Source organism: Glandiceps talaboti, chromosome 5 (genome assembly GCF_964340395.1).
Source record: "Glandiceps talaboti chromosome 5, keGlaTala1.1, whole genome shotgun sequence".
In the NCBI taxonomy this organism is placed as follows: domain Eukaryota; kingdom Metazoa; phylum Hemichordata; class Enteropneusta; family Spengelidae; genus Glandiceps; species Glandiceps talaboti.
Window position 1 is genome coordinate 5,642,879 of NC_135553.1, and position 21,536 is coordinate 5,664,414.

General features: G+C 37.0%; 1 protein-coding gene across 1 annotated transcript; it reads left to right on the forward strand.

Annotated features, from left to right (window-relative positions):
* The first annotated feature begins 6,762 nt into the window (after positions 1–6,762).
* LOC144435195 (uncharacterized) lies at positions 6,763–9,374 on the forward strand. Its single transcript, XM_078123771.1, has 2 exons — positions 6,763–6,943; positions 7,661–9,374. The coding sequence occupies exons 1-2, from the start codon at positions 6,886–6,888 to the stop codon at positions 8,107–8,109; spliced, it is 507 nt and encodes a 168-aa protein (XP_077979897.1). The 5' UTR covers positions 6,763–6,885; the 3' UTR covers positions 8,110–9,374.
* Positions 9,375–21,536: the final 12,162 nt, after the last annotated feature.

The window sequence follows — 21,536 nt, forward strand, 5'->3', positions numbered from 1 at the left end:
ATGGACATTAAAGATTATTATTATTATTAAATATACACACACACACACACATTACAAGAATATTACATCATTACACTATCGATGATGTAATGTCTTACCCAGACCATTACGTCATTGCGTTTTATAATTTATGACAATTGATGACATCATATTGTACCCCAGACTATTACGTCATTGAACTAGATATGCTTTATCATTTTTTTGACAATCGGTGACCTCATATTGTACCCCAGACTATTACGTCATTAAATTATATGATTTTGTTTTACGCTTGACAGTCGATGACATCATTTATATCATAGAATATGACGTCATTCAATATGATGTCAGTAATACTTTTGATAGTAGGTGACGTAATTTTGTAACTTAGAATATCATGAATATAGCATTGTTGAATACAGGTATGTCATGTTTTGTATCGTAGAGTATTACGTCATTCTTCTTCTTATTATAATATATACGAATATATGTACACTTCAGCTAATGTTTAAACCGCTTATTGTATTACGTTGAGCGAATATCCAGTGAATAATATGAGTGGTGGTTTCTTTTCTTTAAAAACGAATAACCAAGGCCAGACAGTATAGTTGCAGACTGTTCCCTTGAACCAAAGTACTTAGAATTCAAATTATGTATCAATTTTTAAAACAAAAACGACACTAGAACTATTGAAGTGTTCGGAATGTGACTAGCCTTCTAGTGACAAAGACTGACAGCTCGACCTTGGGGTTGACCATTTCCAATCACAAAAAGTGTTCCCGCTGAGATTTTTTTAAACTAACTGTTATTGCTAGGTTGGGTTACCACTTCAAAATGTTGGGGTCAAAAGTTCATGTTTACATCGATTCGCTGACTGGGTTCAATGACCTCTCTCTTCGCTTTTCCAGCGGAATGTTACCGTAAATATGTTTGACATGAATGAAGAGTCCTCGCCCAATGAAAAAAAGTGTAACCTGTTAGCAGGAAGAGGAAGTCGACCACTTTCAAACAAAAGTTTAACATGACTTGTATTCTTTTGGAATCTGATAGAGCGAACTTCAGTGGTATTAAAATATTTGTATGCCATCTACGCGGCAAATTTGAGGATAATAGCAAGGCCCAGGTAGCAAGGTAACAAATACAAATATTGTACTACATTTTGCTTTATTGAAATTGCACGAGTTGAAACTATTGATAACAATGAAAATCCCTCTTTACATGTCACGGTCACAGTGAAAAACAAAACGTATTAAGTGTGGGAATAATTTGGCTGCTGCATTCAATAAACGATACCATTGGTGTATTTCTAAAAATGTGCTGTTGTTATTTCTTATTACGAAAACAACAACAATGTTTCGATGACGAAAGAATAACTTGTTGTTTGATTCTGTGAGAAAAACATGGGTTAAAAGAAACTTTCCATAAAACAGGCAGGTTGTAAATGATCCTAACACAAAAGAAGGAAGCAGTGATATTTAAATGTAACTTTCCATGTACTACACACAATGAGGTGATGATGCCATTTGGTTCTTTCAGAAAGCAAGGTCGATCGGTACGTCATACGGTGTATTGAGTGGTGACAACACAGCGACTGAACACAACTCGCTATTAGTCCAGCAGCTATTCCACTCAATGCAAACTGACAGCCAGAGCCAGGCTGAGGTTTGCTGACGTCATGTGTGTTTTCTTCCGGCGTGATCAAGATGTTTACTAATTTCTTTTGTTTTGTCTAAGGATCGAAGCTATGGGTCGATTTAGTCATAAAGGGTTACTTTAATTGTAACTCTAATTACAGTTCAAAATGCATTTAGTGCTAATTGGTATCTCGTAGGCCCTTTTCGATAAAGAGATTACTGTCGACTAAGTCAATTGAAAATTCTACGTAAACTTTGTACAAGAAAATTGATTTGTTGTCAAAATCGTCAAAAAGCATGAACATATGAAAACGTTAACCTACAAAATTTATATTGGACACTTTATTCAATTTAGGATGGTTTACGGTGATCCGTAACTACTATATGACTTCTTTCCGTCTACTCTTAGAGTTGTGTGTTCTCTAAAAATGGCGCCTTTTTTCAGTACAAATAACTTCAAAGTTGGCACTGTCTGTAATTCTAACTTGACTGTTGTACTATTTTTGTATTGTGATGATAAACTTGTAGTCATTTTTCTTCGCAATTAACTATACTCAACTTGTCTAAATCAAGGGATTCCAGTGTGTTGCATCGAACTCTGGTTTAGTTTCTAAGCAGATTAGTCACTCACCAATGACTTCTTTCTGTTCTAACTGTCTTAAGTTATCTTTTATTTCATGTCACTGCGTCCTTTTCTTGGCTCCCGGTTTACCACTTTACGACATTGAATTCATGGTAAGATTATGAAGCATTCACACTTGTGCATTTTGTGTACAACACAGTAGGATTTTTACTTGGATATTTGCCAATTACTAAAAATGCTGAGTAAACAAAAAATGAAGAGGGAGTGATGTTATTTTACAGCGTCTTTTCTCCCCTCTGCACTCTTTTCTTGTCTTCCAGTCTGGTACTTTACTGAATTGGAAATACAATAAGATTATCTAGCATTCATACTAGTGTATTTGGTGGTACAACACAATAGAACTTTGCTTAAAAATCGCCAATTAAAAGACATACTAAATAAACAAAAAATGGGGAGGGAGTGGTGTTATTTTACACCGTCTCTTTTCCCCTCTTCAATCCTTTCTTATTTTTCCAGTCTGACAATTACAATGAGATAATCTAGCATTCACATTTGCGCATTTGGATGTACAACACAATGCGACTTTGCTTGAAAATCACCCAATTACCTAACATGTTAAGGAATCATTAAAAAAATGGGGGAGAAACAGTGTTATTCTTCGTCATTCGTTATGTTTCATTAGACCCTATCTTATTTTCTAGTCTGGTGATACCTCATCTATTTTAAGTGCTTGAAAAACTTTCTCTAGCGTTCGCATTGCAAATGTTATGATGCTATGTTTGTATGGACTCACCACCAATTACCACACATGGTAAATACAGATATGTGAAATGACGCCCCCGACCTCGGAATGCGTTGACGTTCCAAATGATTTACGCACTGTTGATAAATACCATAATACATATCTTATTATACTGTCATATTATGGAATTTCTCCTTGTAGAAAACAGATCAGGTGTTATCGTTCTGATATTCGTGTTTTTCCGATGAAAATCCTTTCTCTTCATCTGTCATTATTTGTACATGACTCGTGCCCAACAAACTGTTACCCACACTACGATACACTTGCCTAGAGCCTAGACTCAAGGCTTGTAGTTGATTGGGGCTATCACCCACAGCACAGGGTGGGTAATATCTCAAATTAAATGATCAACAACAGCCCTAGATTGTCTAGATTTATGACACTAAACGTGACCATGTTCACAAGGAACAGTCACATCTCCTTCTGACGAGTGATTACCAGATGTAAATTGAATGCTCCCGTATTAAAGGGACAGACCGGGTGTAAACTGAATGCCTCCTGTAAGATGCAGACCCGGTGTAACTTGAATGCCTATCATAAGGACAAAACGTGTTTTTATGAATTCCAATACACATTATCAGAATGCAAAATTCTCAACTACCATACATGTAATACACAATATAATTTGTAAATAATGCAAATTATTCATTAACTTCCAAAGTTACATCATTATGCTCTACAGGGCACATGCGCTTTGTTAACATTAATGTGTACACCAAATTATATGAGATTTGAAGCATGAATTCTAATGTTATTGCCTAAATCTTAAAATCATTAATTATGCCAAAGATCATTAATATTCATAGATGTTTACCAAAACCTAGTCAGTTCTTCTCAGAAGAAAGATGTGTGCTAAGTTTCATATGAATTGACGCTACAGTTTTAGAAAAAATGATGACAGACAGACAGACAGACAGACAGACACGCACAGACAGACACACTGAGAGGCGTAGCTATTTCCTAACTTCTTACCGGCAGCTCTTACCGGCAGCGGAGGGGGGGGGTTGAAAACGGTCAAAATGTAGTATTAGTTATCAACTTCTTTTGGGTAAAAATACATACATCGTATATATACATATATGATTGTATTCTCCCTAATCGCACACCGCTAAATTACGCCAAATATAGGTCAAACATTCGGAACTGAACATTGTTGAAAAGATTTGTCGAAATGCTGTTAGCTTATGGTATATTAAGTATTTGCAAGTATTTTCTGTATTTTCATTATATATATATATATATATATATATATATATATATATATATATTATATTATATTATATTATATTATATTATATTATATTATATTATATTATATATGCGTGTGTTCATGTCTGTGTCTGTGTGTAGAAAGCCTAAGTTATAGTTACGTATATAAAATTACACCTATGAGATGAGATGAGACCTTATAACTGAAGAAGTCAACATGACTGGACAATCACACAGGATAGTAATAAAACATGAAGGTGTTACACAACAACGGAAAATTCTCACACTGTTATTGATTGACTGGGTCCCTACAACATGATGCGATGTCAATGTTGTGAGAGAGAAATCTAGGACAGTCAAAACATAGGTTGAGTTACATTCACGCTGTCAATGATTCAGTTACGTCATCTAATGTAGTTTTATCTGTATCTCATGTATACGGAACGGCTTCATGGAAAGTATCTTGACCGCTGGAATTCACATTTTGTTTTCCATTGATGCATTAAAAAAATGCATACATAAAACCACAACATTTTGTCACGCCAACAATGTACCCCAGCAATGTACATGAATGCATTCTATAACTTCCTACGGTCGTTGCCACTGTTTCCGCCGTATATTCAAGTTCCCCCACCCCACCTCCTCCTCCCCTTTTTTGAGTAACAATCTACAGGGGGTCATAACTATTGCATTTTAATATCAAGGTACAAGTCTGGAAATAGTTCAAGAATGGTTAGAATTTCGTCGTCAAGTTCTGGCTTGTCGACACTGAAATTAAATGACTGTGTCACCGCTGAAACGACCTTGTAACTGTACGAGTGAAAAAAATAACACAGTGTGTATTGAAGCGCTGTTAAAGGAATGCATAGCAGTGGTGACCCAGAATTGGCTTCCAGAGTTACTTGTCATTCACAGTTGCTTATTTTAGCCACAGCTATCTTGTATCCAATGCTCCTTTGCAAACAGTAATAGAAACTCGTGAAAACGATCACACATGTCTAGGTTGTATCTTGTCAACTACATATCGAATTTTAACATGGTTTATTTGTTTATCGACTGAGATATACGCTACAAGTAATCCCAACGATTCGTTCGTATTAATTCAAACAGCGTACCTGTCGCTTGATAAGATAACACACTTTTTTTTGGAACGCTACTTACGATAGCTTGCATTATAATTTTGCCAGGCACTTTGGCACGTGAGAGACGTACTAATGTATGTTATAGAAAAACCGCAAAGTTTGCATAACACCACCGTCTGTGTATTTGTGATAGGCGAGTAAACAGACCGATTGAAACGGGCCGGTGTTATTACCATAATACAACGTTCACTGTCGTTTTCACTGTCAACATGCGTTACATTCACTTCGATGGAGATACGAGAAAACTTGCACGTATCCCAGTCATTATGCACATGTTGCATCGTACGTTTTGAAAAACTATCAAAACTAATTTAATTAATACCTCAGAGACAAAAAAAATATGTTTGATAATTAGGTACGTTGATAATGAAACAAATTCCCCGCCAGGTTTCTCTCTGTCACACACGAAGAGCCTACGGTATTTTGCTATGCAGGGGGTTGGTTAAATTGACACCGGCATACACGGTGTACTGATCATTTTGTCATAAAAGCTGATCGTTCCGTAGATAGTTGGTCTTAACTTGTATTGTCATAGTTCACATTTTCGTCTTGTACTTTTTTCTATTTCAGGACCGAACGAATTGTGACTTTACATGTACTACTCGCACGCATTGTACACCAAAATGCGTTGAAGTTTAATTCTTAACACATGACACACATGTATACAGCGCCTTACAACATGTCATGGATTGAATTTCAACTTCTACTAATCAATTATTCTAATTAACACGTGCCTGTATTGTGTGACAGGTGTCAATCAAATTGGTCAAAGAGAACATGGGCACGGCACGGCACACAACACGACAAATTCTACCGGCGTTTCCCCTACACAAGTCGTGATGTGCCCCACTTGATGTTTTCGTTGGATATCTTTTAGCAGGAATTGCGTGTGTACAACCAGGCTACATTTTTTTTAATTGAAATACTTTAATAAACTGAGCAGATGTACAGATATTGATGACTTTGGCTAAGGAAGCCCTGCTATGCTATGCTAGAATTCATCAACACATTGTAAACACGGACGAACTAACGTGTGCCGTAACAATGCTGTATATCTGTCCCCTATCTAACTAGGTGTTTGTATTATTCACTGACAGTTTTCACAAAATTGCTCCCGAGTCTTCCACTAACAGTTTACTTTGGTAACACGATCGACATTTGGGTTATTTCGCGCCTTTTACCTCCTTGTAAAAATCGACAGTAGTTCACCAAATTTCCTGCAGGTCCGTTCCACTTCGATGTAAACATCTTAAATCGCTCGAGACGACGCCTGATTGGTTGTTTAAACATTGAGTGACAGCTCTAGTTAATTTCGATAAAGGGGGTTGGGCAACTATTCACCCACAAACCTCATAAACAACCTTGGGTATAAATAGGAGTAGGACAACAACACACAAATCAGAGTCCCTTGATCAGAGCTAACACGAGCAACACCTGCGTTACCAAATAGAAGTTTCTCTTGAGAAAGTTGTCCGATACGTGTATTAGTAAACTCCAACTCTTAAAGTTCCCGAACGTCAACCACAGCGTACAAGCATGGCAAGGATACTGCTAATATTCCTCTTATTTGCTCTTATAGCTGCAATTTCAGCGGGTAAGTATTTTCATATGTGTATTTCCCATCATTTTTATTCGAAATATATCCGGTACGTACCTCGAGTATCATAGCGGTTATAGTGTATTGAGTATACACAGTTCGAATAGCCTGTAAGTTTCAATAACATTGCGAGTTAGGTTTGTGGACGTGCCAACTCCGTTCATCTGTTATCGTACAGCAAATAACAGCTGTTATCATTTCGAACCCTACTAGGGAAATAGTTCAGTCGGCTCAATTATTGCAACCTGTACTATGGACTGTTGCTAATTTTTTTCCCTCCCGGTGTTAGTGATCAGATGTTGGCAATCATATTCTCCGTGTCAACTGTGTGTGCGCATGTTTACGGTGAACACAACAATGGGCGTCACCACTCACTATCGTGTGCTTAAAACCCACAGTCAAGGACCCAGCTACTAGCCTCATTCATAATACTATAAATGTCATGTCTTAGAGTAAATCTGTCATCGTCATGTCTTGACGTTAAACAATCGGGTCAGTTTATTATTGCAAGTTGGTCGTAAATTTAGCAATGGTAGATGTGCTTATTTATAAGGTTAGCCGAAGGTTTGAGTTTGAATAGTACTTACCAAACAGCCACACCATACATATTTACACGCTATAACTTACAAGTGATACGATTGAGTGCTATTTTTAGCCATACTAAAACGGGTCTCTAACCTCTAGCATATCTTTCTCTCTCCATCTCTCGAACAGTTTCAGTTGATCCAGCCGCACTTATGCCTATGCATGCTGAGTCTGATGACACCCTTGATGAATTGGAACATGCAATTTTTGTCGACGTAGCTCATGTTGAAAAAGTCGAACGCACATTTACACCGAAAAAGTGCTGCAAAGTCGGACGTCGTGTTGCTTCAAAGAAACTCTTCTGCAATATTGACTTGTTTCAAGTTGAGAAAAAAGATAACACAGTACAAAAGGAGAAAATGAAATTCCATGGCCCGGCAGCTGTATTTGAAACCACGTACAAGAACTTGATGATGAGGGTGGAAAAGTGTTACCCAAGCAAAGCCAGCAGGTCCATGTTTTCGAAATGCTGCGAATGGCAAGCAGAGATCGAGAGGAATTTGGAATCCTGCAAAAAACTGACCGATAGGGAAGAAAGGCGGGAATGTCGACGAAGGGTCAAAAGCCGTGAAAGATAAAAAAAGAAACAAAAAGTGACAATCTGCAAGTGCGAACTTTTGGTGCTTATTTCATCACGTGACCAGTTTTTAACTGGCAGGAACTTACTGTTAAGTTTTTGAAACGTGACAGAACGACAGAGACTCGTAAAACGTGGTTTGTTGTGAACGGACTGGGCTTCTCCAAAGTCAGAACAATTTGACATTTAAATATCCTCTTAAATGTATAAGTTTTTATTCTAGTCCACTCATGTGAAATCTGATGGACAAATAATATGAATCGTGTAACTTTTTTGTGTAAAATAAGATTTTTTTTCAAGGGTATTTAATTTGCACGTATAGTTCAATGCCAATGTTCATGTATATAACTGCTACGAGAAACTGGAACTGTGACGTTGACGTGAGTCTTGTTTTGAAACATGGAACCTGTAGAACATTTCCCCGCCAAGCAGTATACCACATTGAGTGGCCATACATGCATATACTGAAGAAGAGCACCCCTAACTGATTGTTTCTTTTGCAATGAAATTTATTTGTCAATATAAATAAACTATTTTTTTGTAAATACCCTCTTCGATTTTGGGGAGAGGAAAGTTTCAAACATAAGTCGCATCTGTATTGACTATTTTTTTGGCACACTGCCAGGGACGTTATGCGAAGGGGTTAGTTATTCTGTTTTGTAAAGCAGGGCCATGTATTCGTAAATTGAAAAGTACATGCTAAAAACAGACTCAGTTCGTGCAACCTTTGCGAATAGTGTAGATTGCACATCAAAACACTCAACCGTGAAGCCCAAGAAAGAGAAGAAGTAATACTTGTTGTAGACTTCAGTGGTGGGCCAGTACAATGTCAAAAACCTATTGTTGTTTTGAATCGAAAGCTACGATTGAAGGTTAAGAAAAATCAATGACAGTAAAAACAGAAAACCAAAGTATATAGGAGTGTCTCATTTTCTACACTACGGCAACCTTCCAGACTGGTCCTAGATGTTTTGTTTTTCTTTAAATTGCAAAGAGAATATATACAAATAGATACATTGTTATGTAAATTAGATTTCTTTTTGTTATACAAACCGCAAACTTGTTGAAACGTTGTCATTTGACGTGTCTTTCGCTACACATGACCACTGTTAGTTCAACAAAATCAGCTTTAGTACTACGAAATATGTTTCATGATAGGCTAGGCCTACAACTTGTAAATGCATAAAAACTGTTCATTATATGCTTTGTACTCTACTTGGTGTGCTAAACCAAACAGCTGAGGGAGGGGGAGGGAGGGAGGGGAGGGGGTTGGGATGGAAGTTGTGAGAAAAGGAGAATGAAAGTATTTGTCTGTAAAGGCGAAGTTGCTCTGCCCAATTTGTGTAAATTTATTAAGATACGTGTACAGATATCTATTTTCAGAGTTTTGTACAATATTTCAGGCATTTCGTACATTAAAATGTTTTAACTGGATTAATGTGTGTCTGTGGTGTATATTTCACATGTTTGTTTCTATTGTTAACACTATTGACAGAGGCATTTGTTCAAGGTGAAATCTACAATACCCATAGTCAAGTTGTGTACTGCTCGTCTTTCCTTACAAATTCCGGTTTATAGTTACAGCCACTGTGGAAAGCCTTGTTGTATTTCAGTAAACCATTGTCAATTACTAACCCTAGGTAACAGAACATACATCTTGAAGATGAAAACTCGAGGGCTTCTTAATTTGTTTCATGTGCGTACCACATGCGACTTTTCCCCCACTGTCGTAACCTCATATCAAATTTGACCAGGGCAATCAGTTTTAAACTACCCGTTTATATTTTTTACACACTGAAGTTGACGTATCCGATAACTGACATCGGATCCCAGATTGGCTACTGGCCACAATTAAACTGTCTTTAATTCCAAAGTTTAGAATCGCTAGTCATTTGGCTTGAACACAACCTTCCCGCCTTTGACTATGGAGGTACTATTAAAAGAAGGGGAGATCCCTTTTATATACCTCCTTGCTTTGACTGAGACACCCGTGCTTAGACGGTGCATACTCATGATACTAGTAGCCTGTTGTCTGTGGATGGTGTATCAGGGCATCCCATCACGGCATCCCCACAGGGGCACGTATTATTGCTTAGATTGCCCTGGATTGCCGTTTTCTTAAACATATCGTACGAATCCTGCTGCTACAAATGTATCAATCTCTATACTAGTAGAAATGTGTTTTTTTCCTTACAGGTAGGAATATATAGTCAAAAGGTTGTTATATTTATTCTGTAGACTAGGAAAACAACAATCTAAGAAATATTACACGCCCCTATGTTCATCCCATGTGTTTCCCAAATGCCCATTGCCAACTACCAAGCTCTATGTATAGACATAATAACAGGCAAACGTAAGTGGAGATGAATTATTAAAACACTGAATAGAAAAATCTATAGAAAGAGCGTATCTCGTTGTATGTGAACGTGCTGTCCTTGTAGTGTAGCATCAGAATATGGAATGTCGCGAAATAAGCACGTCTGTATTGTGACGCACTGTATTATCACCATAAACTTGACAAAAAATCGCTTTACTGAACACATGGTGAGAATTTCTCTTTTCTCAAAGCTCAACCACACGCCAATACGGGATTCCAAAGGGGCTTACATAACACATATTACATAGGAGAAACCAGAATTTCAGTTATTCACTTCTACTGTGCACACAAGGAAACCAGGTACTAGATTACCCTGGAATATTGGACGTTTTAGTAGGCGCATTGCTGGCACATGTTCAGATTTGCTTGAAATACACTTCAGCAGTAGCAGCAAGATTCAATGTGTACACGCCCATTCAAGTGCATCGCATGGCCCAAAACAAGACCATGTATAGTGTCAAGTTGCGTGGAACTGTTGTCTCCATAACAACGAAAAGAACACTAAGTCACGAAAAGATGTAGTGTTTTTTTTTTCACCGTTGACAATTTATTTAAGGAAAAGCAACAAGTCCACCAACAAAATTTTATGACTAAATATTATGATAGCGTGAGTGGGTGGTACACAATCAATACATGTATTATTCGTATTGCATGTATTGTGTTGTTGGTTCGTCTTTCCTGTTAAACTGTCCCAAATCACGCCATTTGATGTGTCGTGACCTCCAACACGTGCCAGTATGATGAAGAAACAAAACGATCATGCCACTATCACGTGCAGGTGGAAGGAATACTCGGTGAACGTTCTATACCTTTGTCTACGGTATATTGTGGTATATAGAACTACTCTGTCCTAGAACATGTCTATATAATCAGTGAGATGAAATATAATTTTTAAAGAATGAAAAAGTGCAAGACGTCAGGGATGTTTTGTCGTTGTTGCTATACAAGAAGAAGAAGAAGAAGATGATGATGATGATGATGATGATGATGATGATGATGTTGTTGTTTCCTTTAAGAGATAAAATATGATGATTGGTGATAATGGTGATGATGGTGATGATGATGATGATGATGATGTTGATGATGAGTGAACTACTACTAAAATTGCAATCACATCGACAGGTAACTATCTTAGTTTTGCAGTCCGTGCTTACATTTGTAAATTGCGGACTGCAAATTCAGACAGAGAAGTACAAACTATTATTACTGAACGAGTTACATCCAATGAATCATACCACGAGACTTTTCATATAGTCTGTAAAACATTTTTTGGCCGAAAAAAAAACACATCTCATCCAAACTTTCTTAATTAGGTTGGGGTTTTAATACATGTTATTTGTAGATTATCATTAGCCTATTAAAGGACCTGCCGTGTTCACTGTTACAAACGAAACAGCATGGTCAAATCACAGACAAGTAACAAGAGTTACTTGTCTGTGGTCAAATATGATAGCATAGACTCTAGGCTAAGAAAACAACGAAGCTCGGTTGTCTTTTTTTTTTACCTGCAAAGCTTTTAACTAGCTAATCAGCACAAAAGTGCTCGTCAGCAAAGAGCATTAAAATAGGTAATGGGGGAAACGTTGTTCGAATACAACAGTGCCAAACTGTGGGATCTCTTTGTTTCTAACAATACCTGTCCACCGCAAGGTCGCTCTTTTACTGTCGTGTACACTTTAGAAATTATTCGAATTGAATCTTGCTAATCAAGAACTTCTAACAGTTTCCATTCTACATGTATAAGGAGCTTGTTAGAAAAACAAGTCAGTGGGGTTTTTTGATGTGAAAATAAAAGGTTTTGGTATTTCACACCTTTTGACAAATTATAATCTGATTTAAGAAACACTAGAGTTGATCAAGTGAAGCTCATTATCACAATATTGTAGCATCGCCACAAAAGTGTGTAGTGAAATTTCACAGGATACACGCGAGACCATTGAATTGGGAAACTGCTAATGGAAGATACGTTATCAAGTGAGCAGTAAAAGTGACAAAAAGAAAGGTGTGAATTGGAGGCATAATTTTCAGACGGTGCGAGACAGCACTTTATACGTGGCAAAATCTTCTTTCGCTTTTGTCCGCCTACGTATGTTTCAAACCGGACGTTGGCAGGTTTACTATCTATAGGCGTTGGTGGAGGGTCTATGGTTTATCACATATTGTACTTGTATCAATCAAGCGTCACAAATAGTGGGGAATTTCCACAATGGAAACTCAAACGATGACAGAATCAAAACTTAGTTTGATTTATTCATGACTACGATTTAAGTACACACCCGGAAATTCCCTGTTAAACCCAAAAAGTTTCATAAATATGATATTCGTGGAATTACAGTTTGTAGTAATTGGACATATCAATTATTTTTAGTTTCTGAATACGTGCACGACAAAGAGAGGAAGGCGAAGAGACCGGGGTATGAACCCACGCTTAAAATACGTGCAAAGAACCATACACAGATTTACAATCGATTTCACCTTGGCGTGCCATCACCTACATATAGACACACATAATTATGACTGTACATCCAGTCTATCTCGTCGTCATATTATTCAAAATCTTACCTCCGTTACCTTCGACAACGCCCATAACATTACAAGTGGCAATCAGGGACAAAGATGCACGAACTTCATCCAAGTACATTGTTTACAAATCCCATGGCTACGGTTTATTATTATCTGACTACACGCATGAGTCATAAATTATATTGAACACTTATAGCATGGTCACTCCACTTCGCTAATAACAATATATATTACAGCATCTGTGAACTTTTGTTGTGAGTTTGTACCAACCAACACCTCTCGTCTTGGAGTGAACAGTTTTCGTCAATTTGTTATTTCAAGAGAGTGATGATGGACTTGTGGTACAAAAATGGTGATACGGTCGTTGTAAGTGAATAACTTTAATTTAGGGAAGTCGAAAAATAGATAGGGGCACCACAAAGTTTGGTTCAAAACTGGTGCCATTAATTTTATTGAAAAAAATCTATCTCCCACCTTTCAGCACAAAGACTACTCTACAACCCCATCGTAAGCATCCCTTGGCAGAAAAATGCAATTGTGAAGCATTTTATCAACACATGTGCACGGTGAAATATCCTAAATGTCTTCAACAATCTTGGAACTGTGTATAAACATATAATTGCCTTTACATTTCCACAGCCAACAATGAATCGCACGCCCACTATACTTGGCAGACCACGTGACTGTTTCTATTACGGATAGCTGATACAAGTGAATATATATTGGCTTTCATTTTGAACAGAAATAGTAAATGAAGTCATAAACCAAGACAACGTCATGAATCGATCAAATTCTACGAAGCGTCAATTTGACACTATATTTAGTAATACACTGAAGTTTGGAAAATATTAATCACGCACCAGTATATTTTCCCCAATCAACTTTTTTTGTTTGTTTCATGTACAAGTGAACCCTTCTCTCTTTTGTTGTTTGTTACCATTATTTTGTAATCAATTATACATTTGGGTAAATAAACCACTTATTTACATAGGAACATATCCAGTGTGATATTTAGCACACATGGTTTAACATAGCAATCATGGTTTGATATAGGAATATACCCATTCTGATATGTAGCATACATGGTTTGATATATGGATATGCCCACTGCGATATGTAGCATACACGGTATGATATAGAACTATGCAGTATGTGATATGTAGCATACATGGTTTGATATAGGACTATACGATATGTGATATCTAGCACACATGGTTTGATATAGGGATATACCCATTGCGATATGTAACATACATGGTTTGATATAGGACTATACGATATGTGATATGTAGCATACATGGTTTGATATAGGACTATACGATATGTGATATGTAGCATACATGGTTTGATATAGGGATATACCCAGTACGATGTGTAGCATACAACATACTTAGACATAAACACACGTTTGTTTATGTTGTATATCTATTTTTTGATTATGTGTGTATGTATGTATGTATGTATGTATGTATGTATGTATGTATGTATGTATGTATGTATGTACGTATGTACGTATGTATGTATGTATGTATGTATGTATGTATGTATGTATGTATGTATGTATGTATGTATGCATGCATAACGGTAATGTTCAGTTTCCGTAATGGTATTTTACTTCTAAATTTAGTTATACAACTTTTTGGCTCGTCTCTATTGTTCAAAGCATGCTCTCTTTTTCTGTTACCGTACACTTTTCACTTATTAATTATAAATTCAAGTTAATCGGACTGCTTTCAACAAAGAAAAAGGCCGCTACAAGTTAACTCAAACAAAGAAAGAGTCCACACCAAGTTAACCCAAAGAAAGAAAGAGTCCGCAGTTTAGTTATTCTCAACAATTGGGAATATATCAATGTTAACGAGGTAATACAAAAAGAAACAATCTGACAGGTGTACACAACCAATGAAAACAAAGAAGCTCGAAACCAGGTGAAGTGCATTTAATTCCAGTCATAATGAAAATGCAATACACAATTCAAAATGTAATTTGAATCTTCGTGTTCTCTTTGACTACATTTATTGTAACTGGTGACGATTCAACAATCGAATCCTTCGATGCAGTGTTACATTCAACAGTCTCACTGGAACTGCTTTCAGAAAGACGTAGGGTAGATCCTACCTGCACTTCTTTCCATACAGTAACACCCCATCGTGTCGCCTTGCGAGTGGCTGGTGGAACACGTGCTTTCTGGTATTCCTCCACTTTGGTGTTGTCAACCGGAGGTAGAAACCGAAATTCTTTTTGTATGTCAGTTAACTTAAAATCTTCAGCATCATCTACGTCGACCTGGGATAGAAAATATTCCCTATTCCAATTGACTACAGACTTTTGGAGCGACATAATACGAGACGAGGGAACGAACACTTCGACGACGGTTCGACTGTGGTGTCTGACTAGGAGACACAATGCTGCCACACCCGAATACACACGTGTGTCTAATTATAATACTACCACCTGTTAAACTAAAATGTTCTATTTTTGATTGGCTAAACTCAGTGTTCTCAATTCAAGCAAATGACAACGTGTTGTAAAACAGTCCCATCAATTGTAATTTACATAACGTGCTGCTGCGTTCATTGCCAGGGAGGAAGTCGCTTGAAAACTACAAAACTCGCCAAATTCGCAGTATAACTTCGTTATAGTACGTGTCCTCGGACATTTACTGTTTTTATTCGGACAGTTTTGGTTAACCCATCAGTTATTTTGTCCTCGGCTGCGCCTCGGACAAAATAACAGACGGGTTAACCAAAACTGTCCGAATAAAAACAGTAAATGTCCTCTGACACGTACTATAACTATCAGATATAACATATTTATCGTAAGTTTATAGCTTGACTAAAGAATATATATTGTCATGGTTTGTAATACCATGATAGCATCACATATTCAAAATAACTCACCGCCTAGATTCTTGGTAAATAGAGCAAACAAAACTCACCCTTCCACAATCGTTACCGACCGATGACTGCACGATTTATAAGGTATTGCGTTTTTGGTACAGTTACGTGATACTAATTATCGATACGAAGATCAACTCAGAAACCATAAATATACCTTATAACAGAGCCGTACCTGCTTTCAGTTTTGTTTTAATATTACAAGTCTGTAAGAGTCCAACTCGTCATCCGATATTCATGCAATCGGAGATGAGCATCTAGTGTCATCAACAGCATGGACAGCAGTTCAATACATTGCTATCGCTCTTATAGGAAGGAAGATGACGTACGGATAGGGGGAGAAAAGGATGGAGATATAGAAAGGGGGTACTGGGAATAGTTAGAGAAGGGAGGGGATATAGAGAAAAGGGCGAGATATAGTGAGAATATCATGGAGGGAGAGAGGACGGTGGAATTGTGGAGATAGAGAGAGAGCATGATAGAGCTATAGAGAGAAGGATGCTGGGGGTAGAGAAAAGGATGACCGGTATACTTGGAGGAAGATAAAAGAGAGGAAGATAATGGAGGTAGAGGGAGAAGGATATAGGTATAGAGAGAAGGGTGGACTATAGAGAAAAAGATAATGGAGGTAGAGCGGGAAGGATAGAGGTATGGAGAGAAGGGTGGGCTATAGAGAAGAAGATAATGGAGGTAGAGGGAGAAGGGTGGAGATATAGAGACAGAGATTTTTTTATATAAATTTGACGTTCTCGTGGTTTTCAGGCATCATTTCCATGATTTACTGGACAAGTAGGGCTATGAAAACGATTGACTGTATTATAAACTGTGTTGAATGACACAAATGGTCACAAATTGTTTTTTTTCCTCATTAAAATGAGTTTATCGATGTAAATCGGTGTGGGTGGATGTTCCGATTGTCTGTAATTAGGACAGGCATGGAGGTAGGAACACATTCCTAACCTCCTTGTGACAGGTAACCTCATTGTGTTGTATTATATGTGCATTGCGTGGGCGAGAAATGTCAAATGAGTGTTTCAATACATCATGGTATAAAATATACTTATGAATTGACTCACAGAAAATGGTGTTAATCTAAATATGCACATTTCATCGCATTTCATAGCATAACTCATGGCTTTTTGCTGACGGAGATTGTCGTACGTATACACGACCGAACAATCCGAGTTACACACTCCCACTTATGAAGAGATGAGTACAACAACACAGCCGTTACAAGTTATGACGAACCCCCTTCAAACACAAAAGATGCTTGTAGTAGAGATTTGGTTCCGATAGTAACAGTTAATACACAAAAAGTCAAACTTAAGTGGAATTTGATTATACCTATTAGTGGAACGTCAATGAATTACCTGCACTGTATAACTAGACGCTGTAACGGGATATTATTTGATAATAATACCACTTTGTTCAGTGGGCTTGGCGGGGGGCGTCTTTCCCTATGCAGGAAGACGACTCCAGTCCAGTTTTGAAAACACTCAAACTAAATTATTGCCTCCCTAGACGTAAATTTAACAGGCTTACTACAAATTTTCTCAAAGCTGTAAAAAAATAACTTTGCTTGGATAATGGTTGCAAACATTGTCTTGAAGGACACTGTGTATTGAGGGGAAGTAAAAGTTTTATGGAGTGAAATAAAACTCAAGCTCACAGTCTTTTGTTGTCAGAGGGCACGGGTCTCATCCATAAGAATAGCTGTCACATACATTTATGGCGAGTCTAAAGACTCCCTGTAGCTTACATATGTCCCCCAGGTGAAAATTCAGAGCCTATGTCATGAATCGTGTTTACCAAGGATTTTGTTGACGAAGAAACCGACCTTGTAATTGTTGTGTTAAGAAGAAACATACCATAATAAGAATGGTGGTTGATGAAGTGCCTGTATTGGTGTGTATTATCATTAACTCAAATACAAATTGCAGTGCATTTTTGTTATTTACATTTAGCTCCTTTTGTTATCGTATACTGCCAATGCCTAAAATAATAATGTGACGTCACGTAATTATTTCATTAAAAAGGTTTGAACATTTTTTTTAAAAAAATACAAATTTGATATACTAAAAAAATTGTTCTGTAAGTTTATAACATGTTAATGTATTACAAGATGTATAGACAAGGTGGGCGCTCTTGGGGAGAACTAGAAACAAAATTAATAGGTAAGACGTACGTTTTAGGTTATGTTACTGATTACAAAAGGAATTGTTCTCAACAACCCAGAAACCAGGATTTTGACTCAATTTTTGTCCGACTGGGTGTAAAATAAACCCATCATGTCACGGTTCACTCTCGGCGTTCAATACACAGTCGTAAGATTTACTTAGAGGATGCTACACTGTAAACATTCCTGTCATTTATATATGTATTTACGAAGCATCGTCAGCCGCATTTGCGAATATTTACGAAGCATCATCACTGGTCACTATCGTTGTCTTGAGAGTAACCGGTGACGATGCTTTGTGAATGAATATTCGTAAATGCCGAGTAAATGACGTCGAATATTTTGTGCTTGGCCCATCATCAGCGGACTACACGTGACTGGGATTCAGAAACCTCAGGTGACGTCATAAAGAAAAAGTCGTCCACGCCAGTAGAAAGTATAGCATGCACGCACAACAATATTTTCAGCAACAATTTCAGAAAACTACCGACCCCTATATGATTCATGAATGATCTCACCCTCCCTTCATGCATGACACACAGAGCGTTACTACGACTACTGGTGTACTTTGTACAGGAGAAACTGGTGCATGCATGGTAGGCGGAGAGTGTGAGTCATTCTACGCACGACTAACGAACACCATTTCACATCAGGTAAAATATTGCAGCGAGTTTTAACAAGCCACTTTCTACCCCCTTCTATTCTACTACCAAGTCTATTCAACTGGACTAAAGCTATCCATCACTGTCTACTTAAAACTCTTATAAAGTCTACGTTGAACAACGTTGTGTTCTAATATAAAGTTTAGGAGTCCCAAACAAGTTCTGGCAAACTGCCTAACCTGTAGATTTACTAGTACTTAATTAACCTTGGAAAAGTAAGCATTTCATAATGAATGTCACAATTTCTTTGTGTGAAATTTCAAGTTCACTGATGCACTGTCTTTGACGAAAAATCAATAATGTAGAATGTGACTGTTGGCCATGGAACTTTGGTAATATTGTGTCCAATGTAGATTTAATGTCTTCACCCTGTAAATGTTCTGGCATTAGCCTCATCACGGACGTGTCACAGTTCATGATACCACACCATGGTCGAAATGAACAACACAATACGCAAAGGAGGTGTTACTTAAACTGTTGTTGATGAACCCACAGCAAGAAGGTCAGAGGTCTCGCTGTTCGTCCCAGTCTAATGGACAAGTATCAGGTCTTTCGACCTTAAGTAACCTATCATCATCGTCGTCTCAATATCAGATCCATCATTGTCTCATAACTTGTCAATCTACGTGTTTATCTACACGTGATTACTATCAACGAATCAATCTCCACCCAGGCCCCAATATTTATGGCAATATACCTTTGACCCCATCCCCCCAATACTCTTCGGGTGAAAAATGGTTTGGTAAGGTACCCGAGAGGCACAGCAACGATCGTTAACAATGTTGTTACGTTTAACACCTTGTCCAACCATACTGCGTTGTCAATAATGATATTGCAGTCTTCCAATTTCACCACACACTTTATATGATTTTTTATCTATTAAATAACGTTTTCAAATATACATACATACATATATATATATATATATATATATATATATATATATATATATATATATATATATATATATATATATATATATATATATATATATATATATATATATATATAACTCGGTGAGTAGCAATCTGCTAAGACAGTGCTCTATACCGCAGTGGCAGAGCGTAATACTAATAGTTTTGGTAGTACTGGAACTCTTTCTTGGTTGTAACTCGGAGTTTCACGCATAGTGCGATCATCAGTTGTCTGATATATATATATATATATATATATATATATATATATATATATATATATATATATATATATATATATATATATATATATATATATATGAATACTTTATTTGCAGGAGCAAACAAAAATAAAATGTTTAGATACATTGAAAATTTGAAAATATGACGCATTACCACTACAATCACTAAGGAATGGAATTGTGCAGAATTGAAGTGTGTCTTTAATTGTTATTTACAATGCTATTCACTTTAAACTAATCAGATTTAAATAAAGTGTCTGTAATAGGTCTGACAGTGGGTGGCAACAACGTGTTGTATAAAGTGATCATTGTTTGTAAATTGTAGATATGGTTGACCGAAATTGAATTTGAATGAATTATACAATCTTTAAGATGAAATGGACAATAGCAACAAAGTGGCAATAAGCGTCATTCTTACGTATAAAGAAGTTTGTCCAGCCCATGCAGTCTGCAGATCCGAGGGGAAACACAAAAATAACCCTCCCTACTTCAGTGAAGACAACTGCAGAGTCAATCATGAACAAGCACACGCACTTGCTCTAAAGTACTAAATAAAAAGAACAGAAGCTGCCATAAATAGTAGATTGAGTGACAGGTTTATTGAGAATAAAAAAAAATCGTGTCGTCGCACCACTTTGGACAAAATGCCCTGACCAGAAACAATTCTTTTTTTTTGCCTTAAGGTTATCAGAGGATATTTTGAGCTGTTGAGAAAATTAGATATTCGTAACATTTGACCTGTACATTATTTGCACGAATCACAATTACTCATTTGCATAAAGATAGAAAAAGTATAAACTACTGGTACAAATGAGACTTCTACGTCTAAAAGGATGACAGTCAGGTATACAAGCTTGAAGCCTAAGTCAATCTGCCAGTTTTTGTTTGTATCTCTGTCAAATTTACGCGGAGTCGTGTTGGTCTACTTTCATTCTACATTCTATATCGCAACATAAAATTGAACAATTTGCATGGGAAAAAAAATAAAACTAAATATAGTCATTGTAAACTGATGTATCCTACACTACGACAATTTGATGTACACATCTCAGAGCTTTTTTCAGTGAAGGATACTATCATAAGATCCCATGAAATCTTGACAGGACAGTCAGTAAATTCTACCAGATTTCCCCTCTCTGTAATACCGGGGTTCTACAACCTTAGCAAAACCACACAATATTACTGGATGGTTGGATACATAATATGCATGCACGCGCCACAGGGGCGCGTAGTATTTCTTAGATTGCTGTTTTCTTCCTTGTCTACATGCTAAATATAATTACGTTTTGACTTGAATATATTTCCAATACCTTCATGGTTATCTCCTAGTATAGAGCGTATATTGATACATTTGTAGTAGCAAGATTCGTGTGACATTTTCCTTACGAAAACAACAATCTACAATATGCGTCCCTGAGGTACACATACATTTCTCAGCTTGTCCTAAACGTCCATTCCGGACGTCCATCATGAGGTATTTATGCATTACAGTCACTTGTGAGTTCATGTGTCAGTTCATGGCTGAGCCTAGTACAAATTACAATTTTCCTCCGCAGTCAGCGATTTCAAGAACACTGACAAATCATTGTCACGTATTTTGTACGAGGACCCGAACGAAGACCATCCAAATGAACTCT